Source organism: Ammospiza nelsoni, chromosome 2, assembly GCF_027579445.1.
Source record: "Ammospiza nelsoni isolate bAmmNel1 chromosome 2, bAmmNel1.pri, whole genome shotgun sequence".
In the NCBI taxonomy this organism is placed as follows: Eukaryota; Metazoa; Chordata; class Aves; order Passeriformes; family Passerellidae; genus Ammospiza; species Ammospiza nelsoni.
In genome coordinates this window covers 50,371,785-50,384,032 of record NC_080634.1, presented here as the reverse complement: position 1 = coordinate 50,384,032, position 12,248 = coordinate 50,371,785, and the positions used below count along the sequence as shown (strand labels likewise).

At 39.9% G+C, this 12,248-nt stretch overlaps 1 protein-coding gene across 1 annotated transcript in view; it reads left to right on the top strand.

Moving 5' to 3' along the window:
* Window positions 1-12,248, top strand: part of FLT1 (fms related receptor tyrosine kinase 1) — a 107,673-nt gene that overhangs the window by 22,649 nt on the left and 72,776 nt on the right. Inside the window, exons 4-8 of the mRNA XM_059467153.1 lie at window positions 2,409-2,533; window positions 7,691-7,853; window positions 7,941-8,077; window positions 9,625-9,799; window positions 11,727-11,844. Of these exons, the coding sequence (XP_059323136.1) occupies window positions 2,409-2,533; window positions 7,691-7,853; window positions 7,941-8,077; window positions 9,625-9,799; window positions 11,727-11,844 (718 nt within the window). The remainder of the gene's footprint in view (window positions 1-2,408; window positions 2,534-7,690; window positions 7,854-7,940; window positions 8,078-9,624; window positions 9,800-11,726; window positions 11,845-12,248) is intronic.

The window sequence follows — 12,248 nt, the reverse complement described above, 5'->3', positions numbered from 1 at the left end:
TCCATGTTGTTGGCAAACCCTGCCAAGGTGGCATAAGCTGCCCTGGCGCTGGTGTGTGTTCAGCTTTGCCTGATCCAGGCTGGTAAAGTCTGCACCAGATTCTGATCTTGAGGCACCAAGAGTATCCCGTTAGGGCCTTTATGATGGAAGAAGAATAAAATCAAAGGGAACCAGGAAGAGCCTCCATGCTCATTATGAAAACAAAACTGTGCTTAGGAAACATGATGCGTATTCCTTTTAATCAAAAGCAGGAAGACATTTGGAGCACTCGGGGCCATCGATTGCCCTCTGGCCCACGGCGGAAGTCCCCGGTGATGTCAATGGGAGCTCTGCACGCGAATAGCGGGGCACGGCAACGCCTCGGCGCACAACGCACGGAGGGCACCACGGGAGCTGTCACCAGCCTTGGAGCCCGCCAAGGGCAACCAGGGATTTCAGCTGCTCTCGTACAGCTCTTTGTTGGCTGCTTCAGGTGTGGACGTGCGTTTCCACTGAAGAAGAAGAAGGAAAACATGGTGTTTTATGCTGGTTTCCTGGCCCGGCAGGAATCCTGCGAGGTCTGAGCTGCACAGCCCCCACTGCCTCAATACTGGCATCAGTCAGTGGTGACACTGTCTGCAGACAGCACCGGCAGTCCCCAGAACAGCTCTTCCTCACACTTACAATGATCTGGAGATTATGGTACAGGAAACCACTTTGCAAAGCTTGCTGGTTTTGGGCAGAAGCTCTTAATTTTGTGACAAAGACAAACGAGTCTTTGGGGAGTAGTAAATCGGTTTGTCTGGTGATGTTAAGGGGCAGGTGACCTCTTCTGTGCTGCAGTCCCTGAAACAAAAAAGGTTCTCTTCCCTGTGCTACAAACAGGTTCATTCTTGGTCTTTCCTTGAATCGTCCTGCAGAGGAAATGTCAGCCTAACAAGTCCTCAGGGCATTTTTTATTACATATGCATCCTCTATTACTCATAAGTTCCTTTCGCTATCTCAGTGGACATTTAATACCTACTATTAAATAATACTTTGTGGGTTTCATTTCAGAAAGTTTGTATAAGTTTCATTAAACCGCTTTAGCAAGGATTTTTGTGTATCCTGGAGTACATTTGAGATCTTCTGCCTTAGAATTCTCACTGGTACAAATTAGACCAGAATCCATTTCTCTTCCTGTTTGATGTCTGAAACAAAAATATTATTGCATGTAGTAAGAAAAGAGGATCCTAAGGGCAGAACAGTTTGATGACCCTGGGAAGTGCATATCATACTTTTGAAAGACAAGCAAAAGTAACTTACTTGAAGAACTGCTCGAGTGAACATAGGTCAACACGCAGAAGTTTGGGGCCAGAACACTTAAATCAAGTGTTACAGTTTGAGGTTTTATAAGGGATTGATTCTTGCTAACTTTACTAATTTCTTATCCAAGAAAGATTTCCATTGTTATTTCTAGGATTTTTGACTGAGTGAAAATAATGGGATTTGCCTGAAAAAACATTAGAGCTGTAGATAAGCACAGAATTAAGATCTTAATGTTCTGCTTTTTTTAGGAGTTAAAAACCAAACCTTATGTGAATTTGGAGGTAGTCTATCTGCAATGTGAGTCAAACTGAAACTTCAGATCTGAACACCTGCAAAGAAGATTTGGAGCCAGAGCCTGTGGCTTAAGCCCCTCTTTGTTAAGTGGCCCAAACAATAGCACCAGCAATGTTCTCTGTTCCCAGCGCAAGCTATTTATGACAATGCCCTTTGTTAAAGGGATTGTTCAAGGGACGGTAAATTACTCTGCCAAGCTGTAGCTTTGACTCAAGAGGAATTAATGTTTTCCTGGCATTTTCATTTACCTTGTCACATAAAAAAGAGACACATAGGTATTGTGATAGTGGGAAGGAGGAGAAGAATTAACTCTCTCTAGTCCATATGCTCGGAGGTGAAAAAATGTCTGGATAATCATGGTAGATTCTTTCTCCTGATGTAGTCAGTGTGAATTTTTCCTATCAATTTCCTTGCAGACATCAGGAAGATGTGCTTTATAGGGGGTTCCTGATACGTGAATTTCAGCTCACTTCCCATACATTTACTTTTCCTGGTGATAAAAAGATACAAATGCCATGAAATAAGAAGCAGATATCTCAGCAGTAGAGGTGTTGCTGTAATGGAAAAATGGGCTTCAACTGTCCTGAAATTTAAAGAAAATTTCAAAGTACTGATACTGTTATTGAATGATACATACACCTTCAAATACTTAATAGTTTGATGAATATGTTTAGACAAAAGTAAACAGAAGATTGGTTTCAGGACTTTGTTTAGCTTTCATTACAGACAGGGTTAGTCTGTTTTTTTAAGTCTGTATGCAGTGTTACAATTCCCATGCAGTGCCTTAAGATTTCACATTTTAACCTTTATTTTTTCTTCTTTTGCAGATACAAGCAATCCATTTGTAGAGATGCACAGTGATATACCTAAAATAATAAACATGGCTGTAGGAAGAGAAATGATCATTCCATGCAGAGTCACAGATCCAAACATTGCTGTTACTTTAAAAAAGGTACCTCTATCCGAGCATGCTCTGAAAGTGTTACTGTGGATGATGTTTTTGTTTGTTTGTTTGTTTACAGCTATTGTAATGCTTTTGAAATATTTTGACAATTTAATATTTCTTATGCAATGTTTCTGGGTGTCAATGTGTTCAGAAATATTTCAACCCTGGAGGCTTCATTTTGAGTTGCACAGAAAGACTTCATCACATCTCCTAAAAGGGTGGAAATTTTCTGAAGAAACTTAAGCTTTTCATAGTACTTTATTAAATCCTCACTGGCAAAGGTTTCTTAAGCCCAGGAAGGAATTTCTTGTTAGGAGAAGAGATTTCCTCCCACTTCTTCCCCTGCCCTTCCTCCCTTTTCCTCTTCTGTCCTCTGGAAGAGGCGGTGAGTCCCTGGGGACTTGCTGTGGCAGTACAAGGATCTTTGCAAGCCTTTGCCCTACCTCACTCCCACCAGAGACTTTGCTGCTTCCTTTGACATGTGAGCACACTTAGGCAAGGGATGGCTTTTCTTTCTGGGGAAACTTTACAGGGAAACTGCAACATTTGATGTGGTAGGGCTAGTTTCAGAGAGAAAGGAAAAAAAAAAGGTATTTCCATGTTTTAGGAAAACATTTGTCTCCTAGATACCTTAAGAGTTACATGGACAGCTAACTGAACCATATGTATGCAGTAAAGTGCTTGGTATCAAGACTGAGAATGGGGCATTTTTTCAAAGTTACCTCCTTTTTTTTTTTTCCTGAAAAATTAGGTGGAGGTGGCAAAGAAGTTTTATTTCTAAATAAAGGGAGTTATGTACATAGTGGCAATGAAAGTTCATCACTGTTAAAAGGAAAGGAGGTTTGTCTCTTTACAGAATAATGTGCAATTGCCAAACAATACCACTGTAAGGTACTTATCTAGTGCAACATAAGTCTTTGATTATTCTTTGACTGTAGAGCTTTACACCAACCACAAATTTTATCAATTCTTTCAAGTGCTGCTTTGTTAATATAGATACTGATTTTACTGCTTGGTTTTAGCCTGTTAAATTCCATGAAAGAGAACAAAATGCAAAGAAAAGAAAGTGATCTGACCCAGGACATTACCCTGTCTGTGTAGGTACACACACACATACAGTTCTCTTGCAAGAAGATGCACAAGATTGTGTGGCAAGGGAATCAAAAGCGAGATGTAGCATTCCATAGAAGGGGTGTTGTAAAGTGGGAATTTATTTGGGCACTATAGTGTTGCATCTGAAATTCGATTTCTACTTGAGAAAATTCCTGTCAGGTTTCTCTCATTAAACAATATTAAAAAAATTCTCCTTATTTGTAGAAGATTAAAATGTAGCTTCTCTTTTTTATTTTAATATCAACTTGCCTTTAGCTTGGGCTTGTAGTGTAAGGCACAGCTTTACACCATCAAAACCAGATGTAAGATTCTCAGAAGGAGAAGGAAGAGGTAGAGCCAAGCCTTGAAAGAAAGGATTGGTTGCTTACATGTTTTGAATTCCAGGAAAAATAAATTTGTTCCCTAATTAATCCTAGAATTTCCTGAAGCATGTAAGCTACAATGTATTACATCATATCTTACTTTATTTATCTTCTATTACACCCTTATATGAAGATTCCAGCACGGTTTTACTCACAGGGCAATTAAGAGATGTGTTAAATGCATTCCACAGCTGCAGGCATACTACTGCTGGAGAAATGGCAAGAGCTATTTTGTGTTTTCCATTAGTGATAAAGGAAGAATTTGGTGTCCTCATAAAGCAGTCCTCTGGAACTGGAAAGAAAATACCAGCTTTAGAGTCATTAGTTTCTGCTTTCTACATTGCCAGGAAGTAAAAACACAAAATATTTTTAATAATCTCTCTCTCCTGGAAGGAATCCCTACAGTTGCATGAGCACTGCCTCCAGCGTTTGTTTCTTTGCAGTGCTACTTCTTAGCGGACCAATATGGGAAAGGTTTATAATCCGTCTTCAAAACTACAAACTATTTTTTTACTCAAACTTCATCTTTACCTTAGTCAACCTTTTCAGATACTGTGTTGCTTTCATTTTCAGGCTGAACAATCAATTTCAGATTGTATTTTATGGCATCACAATCACATATAACATAGGAGAGGGATCTTCAAAAATTAAGAAGCGAATAGAACATAGACTGGGAAAAGGGGAGGAACCTTTTAATTCATATTTCAAATTCAACCTTCAGGTCTTGATGTAACCTTTATCTGCAGGAGCTGATGGCCTTTTCCTTATCATATGAAGTACTGTGAAATCAATTAATAGTTTTGATCTAATGCTTAATAATTAGATATTCAGAGCCTCTGAAATCATCATTCCTATCAACATGATTCTTGCAGCCTCATTCAGGATCCATAAAATAAGATAAACCTTATTGCAAGTCAGCTGTGCACTTCTCTTACCTCTTCGTTTGTTCTTATCTTGATAAGTGAAGAAAGTATCACCTTTCGATATGATTATTTAATCCATCTGTTTACCAAGAATCCTTTTGGATTCTCCATCATAAAAACAATTACATTCATGGGAATAGAAGTAAATAAGCTTCAGTACAAGGAATAAAAAATGCAAAAAACCCCAAGGGATTTTGTGAATCACATACGCAGACAATCTGAATTCTTAATAATGCCACCTCATCCTTCCCAAGTTGGTGGAAGGGGAAACATGAAAGAAAAGCCAAACATTCGAGAAGCTAATGTACATTTAAATTAAACTTTTAGTTGTCTCTTTCCAATACAATCTGCCTCTGGAGATGTGGGGAACCACAGCTTGGCTATAACTCTTGACCATATGTACATACACAGTACGTGGCTGTACGGTGTTAATGCTGCCAGGTACCAAAAGCATTCAGCAAAGATGGAGCAAAGAAGGAGGCACAGCCTATACCAAAAATAGTTGCATTTGAAACAAAGTACAAAGAAGGTAAAAGGCCAAGAATGCACTGGGAGCCACAGTGATAGGGTTCACACAGATTAGTATGTAGACAATAAATTCCATGTTTACTGCAGCCGTCGCAACAAGCTGATTCTTTGAATGCCTCTGACTCACTGTTGGTTCCCATCTGAAAGCTATTATTGTGGCTGAATTTATCTTCTGCTGCTTCAGTGGGAGTCTCACTGTTACAGCACAATGTTTCTTCATAGGTTTTCTACTTCTCTCTGTGATGACCAAATGGCCAAGGTTTTTGACAAGGCCTTGAACTACACTGGCCATGCTCTGCGCAGGGGCAGGACCAGATGACCCTTCCAACCTAAATTATTGTGTTATTCTTGGATCCTCTCTCTTGTACCGTCCATGCAGTGATCAGCATGGTGACTTCAGTTTTCCTTCTCGTAACTTAGTGTTGGGTTATGCTTTCACAGGTGACTAGTGTAACTTAGTCTCAGAGATGCAAAAGAATTATACAAAAAAGATGTAGCTCTAGTGGTTTTGAGGAGTGTCAGATGAGTAAACTGTACAGGCAAAGATTTGCCTCCAGAATAAGTAAGCCTAGTGGACATCCAGACAACTCACAATTACAAGTTGCAAAATAGGACTCTTCTGGGTGTTTTGGTTACTTTTGTATTCCTGGAGTATGGCTAATACAAAGTCAGTAATACATCAATTAAGTAATAAATGTGCAGTGAATGAATTCTGTGGGAAATGCTAGTCTAGGAAAGCTCTCACCCTCTGGCTTCACTTTCTTCCTGAAAACACATACAGAAATATGTTCAGAAATAGTTTGATTTTCACCAAAGCAGGAAAAGATAAATCCGATTGAAGCTTATGAAAACATAACTATTAACCACTAGTTACACCAAAGTTGAAAATGCATTTTGTTTAGAACAGGAATGGCAACAGAGCTTGTAGGGACCAAGATACTGTTGAATGGTAGCCAGCAGGCTGTAACGTAATGGGCTTTACTTGTGTGGGCGCTACACACACTTCCCTATGATTTGCATGCTTATTATAGCATCTTATCAGCTGTTGTAAAGATAAGGAATTCTACCACGTCATTTTGTGCTTTGTATTTATTGCTCATTTGATTAATCGTGAACTTGGTTGTTTTGGAGGCAGTGGCATGAGATGAGTGAGTGTGATCTCAGGGGTGTCTTTCTGCACAGGCAGCATTGAGGGTGGCACGTTGTAGAGAGCAGCTGTACCCCACAGGAAGGAGACAGACTTCATTCTGCTTCCCCCAGCCTCCGACAGCCACCCATGATGGCTCTGCTTGTAGGAGGGAAAGGGCTGTCCAGCACACAAGTCCTCTGCTCAAATAAAGGGGAAGAAAGAGATGAAGGGACACAGTGAGATTGGTGCACAGTGGGAAGTGAAGGGCTGCAAGGTGCTTAGTTGATCCAGGAATCTTTCCTTATGACCATAATTCATTTAAACTCTGCTCTGTGCCATCTTTAAAAATATCTTATTTTTACTATTAAAACAGGTGTTACTCAAAGTAGAGTCATATCCAGGCTTTGTACTCATGGCTGATCTGAAAATGAGAGGTTTTGTCTGAGATCCAATGGCTGTGTTAGGCTTTACTCCTTCAGGTTTTCCTTGATATCTTATTAAAATGGGGCTTAAAGTGCAAAGGATCATAATGTAAAAGGTAACTTGTAGTGCTGACAAAATGAACGTTTGATCCCACATGGCAATAATTTTTTGTTTGTTTTTTAAGTCTTTTAGGCAAAATAAATATGAAATGCATGGATTGAATCCTGGCAGGAATTTCTTAAAGCCACAAAATGACAGCAAATTAAGCCCATTTGTCATCTCCATTGAAAAGTGTGTATTTGTTTCTCTGTGTTGGAACCAGGATACTTAATTGCAAAGGTTCCTGGAGATGAGCACTTTAGCTGCCAACCAGGAGCAAACAGAATAGCAGCCCAACTGCTGAAACTAATGGTAGTGTCAATCTATTGTGTCATAAATTACATCCTGTTATAAATAATGAAATCCTGGAAACAAATGCAGCCTTTGCATTCTTCACTCAGGTTTTTCCTCTATTTTGTGATGAAAATGTGACTTGAAAAACCCACATTATTAAATGTCATTCTTTTCACGTTGATTGGCATTTTTTTGGGTGCTTTTTCCCCCATCCCTTTTTTACTAGGCTATTTTGATTAGAGAGTAGACACGAGGATGAGCTGTTTTTCTGACGTGTGTTTGGCACTTCCAGATTCCACGAGAAACCCTAATCCCTGATGGCAAGACAATAATCTGGGACAGCATGCAAGGCTTCAGAATACCTAAGGCAACTTACAGATTCATCGGGCTCCTGAGCTGTGAGACGACCGTCGCTGGGCACACGTACAGCACCAAGTACCTGACGCACAGAGAAAGTAGGTGGCATTCTCCACCCCCTGCCTCCCGGAAAGCACCCTGCCCTGCTGGCATCACTAATCGCTCTCCCTCTTTGCCACGTGCAGCCAACACCATTTTTGATGTTCAGTTAAGCACCCCGCGTCTCGTCAAGCTGCTGAAGGGAGACAGCCTAGCAATTAACTGCACTGTCACTGCAGCCTGGAACACCAGAGTGCAGATGACATGGACTTACCCTGGAGAGGTGAGTGCTGTGGCTGGAAGGCAGAAAACAGAGTTTTCCCACAGATCATGCTGCATCTAGCATCCCGGGAGGAATTCTGCTTCAGAATGCTTGCCATTGTTTGCATTCCATCATTGTGACCCTTGCTGACATGTCTCTTAAGGTTTCTTTTTTTTTCCTTCTGATGCCTAATTTCATAAGTAAACATGTTTACACAATGTGCTCTGGTTATATTGCATAATCACAAGCAAATGAATAGATTTGTTTCATCTCTGGGAGCTTCTTTTCGACCTGATGGAGCAAGCGAAATTTATCACCCCGTCCCAGGCAGGGGCTCTCTCTTGTGACAAAAAAGTTTTCAGTGAGGCTGTCTTCTCAACACATTCATTCCAAAGACTGGCAGACAGTCAGGCACCCGATTTGAACATGTTTGGAAAAGGTATTTTGATTTAGCTAGCAAAATCTCATTTGTTAAGTGTCACAGGAACAATCCTCTTGTTTTGACAACTACAGGAATGATCTTGAATGTGCTTCTCCACCCCCCACATTGGGAGCATCCCCATAAATATTTGTCACTTACAGAATAACTGCCAGGGAGTCCGTGTAAAACTGATAAGAAATTTGACATTAGCTTAAGGTTTACAACTCCCATTCCTTTCATGTCAGTTTGATTTATGCTGGTGATTCAAGTCAAGATCATTTATTATGTCACTCATTGTATCTAATCACAGGCTGAAATTATGATTGCATTATACAGGGAAGATTAATGCAATTGTTTATTGCTTACTGTAGCCATTTTCCCTGGCATTTTTTCACCTCAGAAATAAACACCTTAGCAACAAGAAATGCTTCAAATACATTATATTGCTCGTTGCTCCCCTACCAAGCCCTATCTGGGCACCACACTTGTGAAATTGCGCTTTGTTTTTATTTAGATGGTAACTGAAGGGTGCTCAGTGTTTATAAGACATCAACAATGTCCTGGGTTAAATAAACTTTGAGGCCAAATGCTGAGGGGGAGTTGCAGGAAATAACTCCTCAGAGTCACATTATCTTCAGTTCCACCCTGTTATTCCCTTGCCAAATCTAGTCCCTTTTCCGTCTGTAGCATTTCCAGAATTCTCCCCTCCTTGTGTAAATGTCCTTTTCTTCTGTGTGTCTGTTCCCTATGGCACTGAATCCAGGCATCAAATTATGTGCTTGGATATATCATGGCTTCAGGGATTTTTAGGAGCAGTGCTGGACAATGGCAATGGGGAGCTGGGCATGTTGATATGACAGGCTATACAAAAGGGAGGATCTTCCTCCCTTTGTAAAAGTAATAATTTGGATGCCATGACACATTGGGTGAAGACAGAGATGAATTGCCCTATAAGGTTGCTTATATTTTTTTACTGTTGACCCTCTGGAAATGTTATGTGTCTTTTGCTTAGCTGTGCTGTACAAAGACATCTGGGATTTTTTAAATTAAGTTATGGTGACAGTACAGGAAAATAAAAATCTCAGGAAATACTCATGAAAATTGGTTTGATCAAACTCTTTCTTGTTCATTTCTTTGGCCCTTATAGACAAGGAGAAGAGGTTCTGTAACACAGCGTATTGACCAGAAGAATTCAGAGGCCAACATTTTTTACAGCATCCTCGTTGTGGACAGAGTGCGGGACGTCGATAAAGGCCAGTACACCTGCCACGTGAAGAGCGGGCCGTCCATCAAGGCTGTCAACACAACTGTCATTGTCTATGGTAAGAAGTGGTGCACACTTGTGGGTCATTCAGTGCTCCTGTACCAAGGTCAGCTGTGTGATGGTTTTGCATTGTGACACAAGGTGGGAGCCATTGCGTGCAGAAAAAGGGAAACGAGGGAGGGAGGCACTCCAGGAGGGAAAACCTGTGCTATTTCCTCCATGACTGTTCTCTACTGTTGGCAATAGGCATGTTAATGTTCAATTTCATCACTTTTGTCTGCTAAATATTGTGATGGAACTGTCCTCAGTCAGTTCTAGGAGATACAATCAGGCAAATTCTAGTTTGGGGGGAAAAAGAAGGTAGAAGCATAATTTAAATAGAAGAATCCCACTTCTGATTCTATGGTACTTATGCATTTCTATGAAAAAATAATAAATACCCTAACTCTACATGGAGCTGGAAGCTGGTAGCTCATTCAAAAAATGCAAATCATTAACGGGGTTTTACAGCAAGACTCTTGATCAAGTTCCCTATGGTTTGTCTGGGCCTTCTGTGAAATCTGGAAATTTCTGATATTATTTCAAATGCATATGAATAAGGACTTTTTTGGCATCGGGTCTCTTTGGGAAGTGACCTTCTTTGGGACACCCTGTTACAATTAGAACTAGACAGGATCTTTGGAGCACCATTGGTGTTAAGGCCAAGTGGCTGGTGGGTGTCCTCTACAATAGATGACTCATGGTCAGAATATGGATTTATTACATATTTTCAGCAGTGTATCTTTCCTCTCCTATCTGGAAGTGTGGACTAAGCACTCTGTGTTGGTATTCTTAGAGAGAAATTTCAGCCCATTTTCTATAGAATTTAAGTTCTGAAATAAGGCACTGGGAACATAGGATGAATTATGATAACCTCTTACTATATCTTAAACAGATAAACTGCAGCTTTCAGAAACAGAGGTTTAGATTATAATTTAAATCAGAGAAGTTGGAGATTAAAATTAGAGTCAGAGAAGCTGGGACTGTTGAAGTCAGCCTGCATTCACATAAGCAGCCCCATCTATAGGATACCCATATTAGAAAGAGACTGTATGAATAAAGGTCAGCAGAATCAGGGCTGTATCTTTATAACTTGACTTGTGTAATGAAATTACTTTTTTGTCCTGTGCATATTATTTTCAATGTATGTGGTAAGTGTGATTAAATGTTAAACTTGTTTAATGGATGTCCATCATCCTTACGCAGTTCATAATGTGAGCAAAAATTGTACCCCAGGTACCATCAAAAGGACACTCAAACATTTCTTATACTTTGAATATTTTATTTTGCACAAGTTGGCAGGGGAGAAAGAGATATTTTCCAATGTATTGTATGAATTTTATTGCCTCTTGGAAAAACCATCAACTTGGCAGAGAGTTGGAGATAGGGGGCCGAGCAAATGGATAAGAACAAATTCCAGCAGGTTATTATTATTCCAGTGAAGTGACAAAGATTTGTTGGTTTGATGAAACAGCTGTTCACCAATGATACAGAAAGTTTCTGCCTTTTCCTTTGCTATTTCTCTGAAGGTCTCTTAAATCCTCTCTGGAAAAATATTTTCTTTTGGAACATTCATTGATCCTTGGCCTGTAAGAGTGGAAAGGTCATCTGATCGTCCTCAGTTCAGCCTCCCACATACTACAGACCACTTTATATCTTGTGCCATTTTTTCTGGCTGGACACAATGTGAATTTGGCTAGAGTGTATCTTCTCCAAGCAGATTCATGCCCTGGGAACTGCCTCTCAGTTTCTTTATGTATATTTATGGTATTCCTTTATATTTTATAGATCTCTAGGAGATTAGGCTCTATTCTTGCTGTTAACATGTGGGAGCATCAAAATTACTAAAGATAATTTTTATTTGGAGTCACATTTTCTTTAGTAGAGCTACTCATTTTGCAGGGTGAAAATCAGTAATGCACAGCTCTTTTTTTATTGTGTTTAAGATAAAATGTTCATTAATTTGAAACGTCGAAGAAAAACTGCGCTGGAGGCTGTAGCTGGAAGAAAATCCTATCGTTTGTCAATGAAAGTGAAGGCATTTCCCTCTCCAGAGGTTATATGGTAGGACAACAGTTACTTCCATGTGTTCATCCTGGACCTCTTTTTATAATGGAGTTGGGGAGGGTCTTTTTGAAGTTTCAGAGCTGCCTGGGGTTCTGAGAACATTACTTCCCTTTCACAAGTGCAAGAAAGGAGATATGGAAAGTTTAAAGATCCTCAAATAGGTTGGATGTGTCTCCTCTTGAAATCAATGGATGCTCCATAGCTAAATATCTCTACCAGCTTTGACTGAAGTATTGCATCCAGCTTTGCTCAGACTTAGATATGAAACCTGAACTTGCTTTTCAGACAGTAAGAGAAAGAAAAGAAGGCTTTCATTAAAATAAATTATTGACTTGAGTCATACAGGCATGCACTATTGCAAAAAATGGAAGTTGGTATTATTATGCAGTGATCTGCAGGTT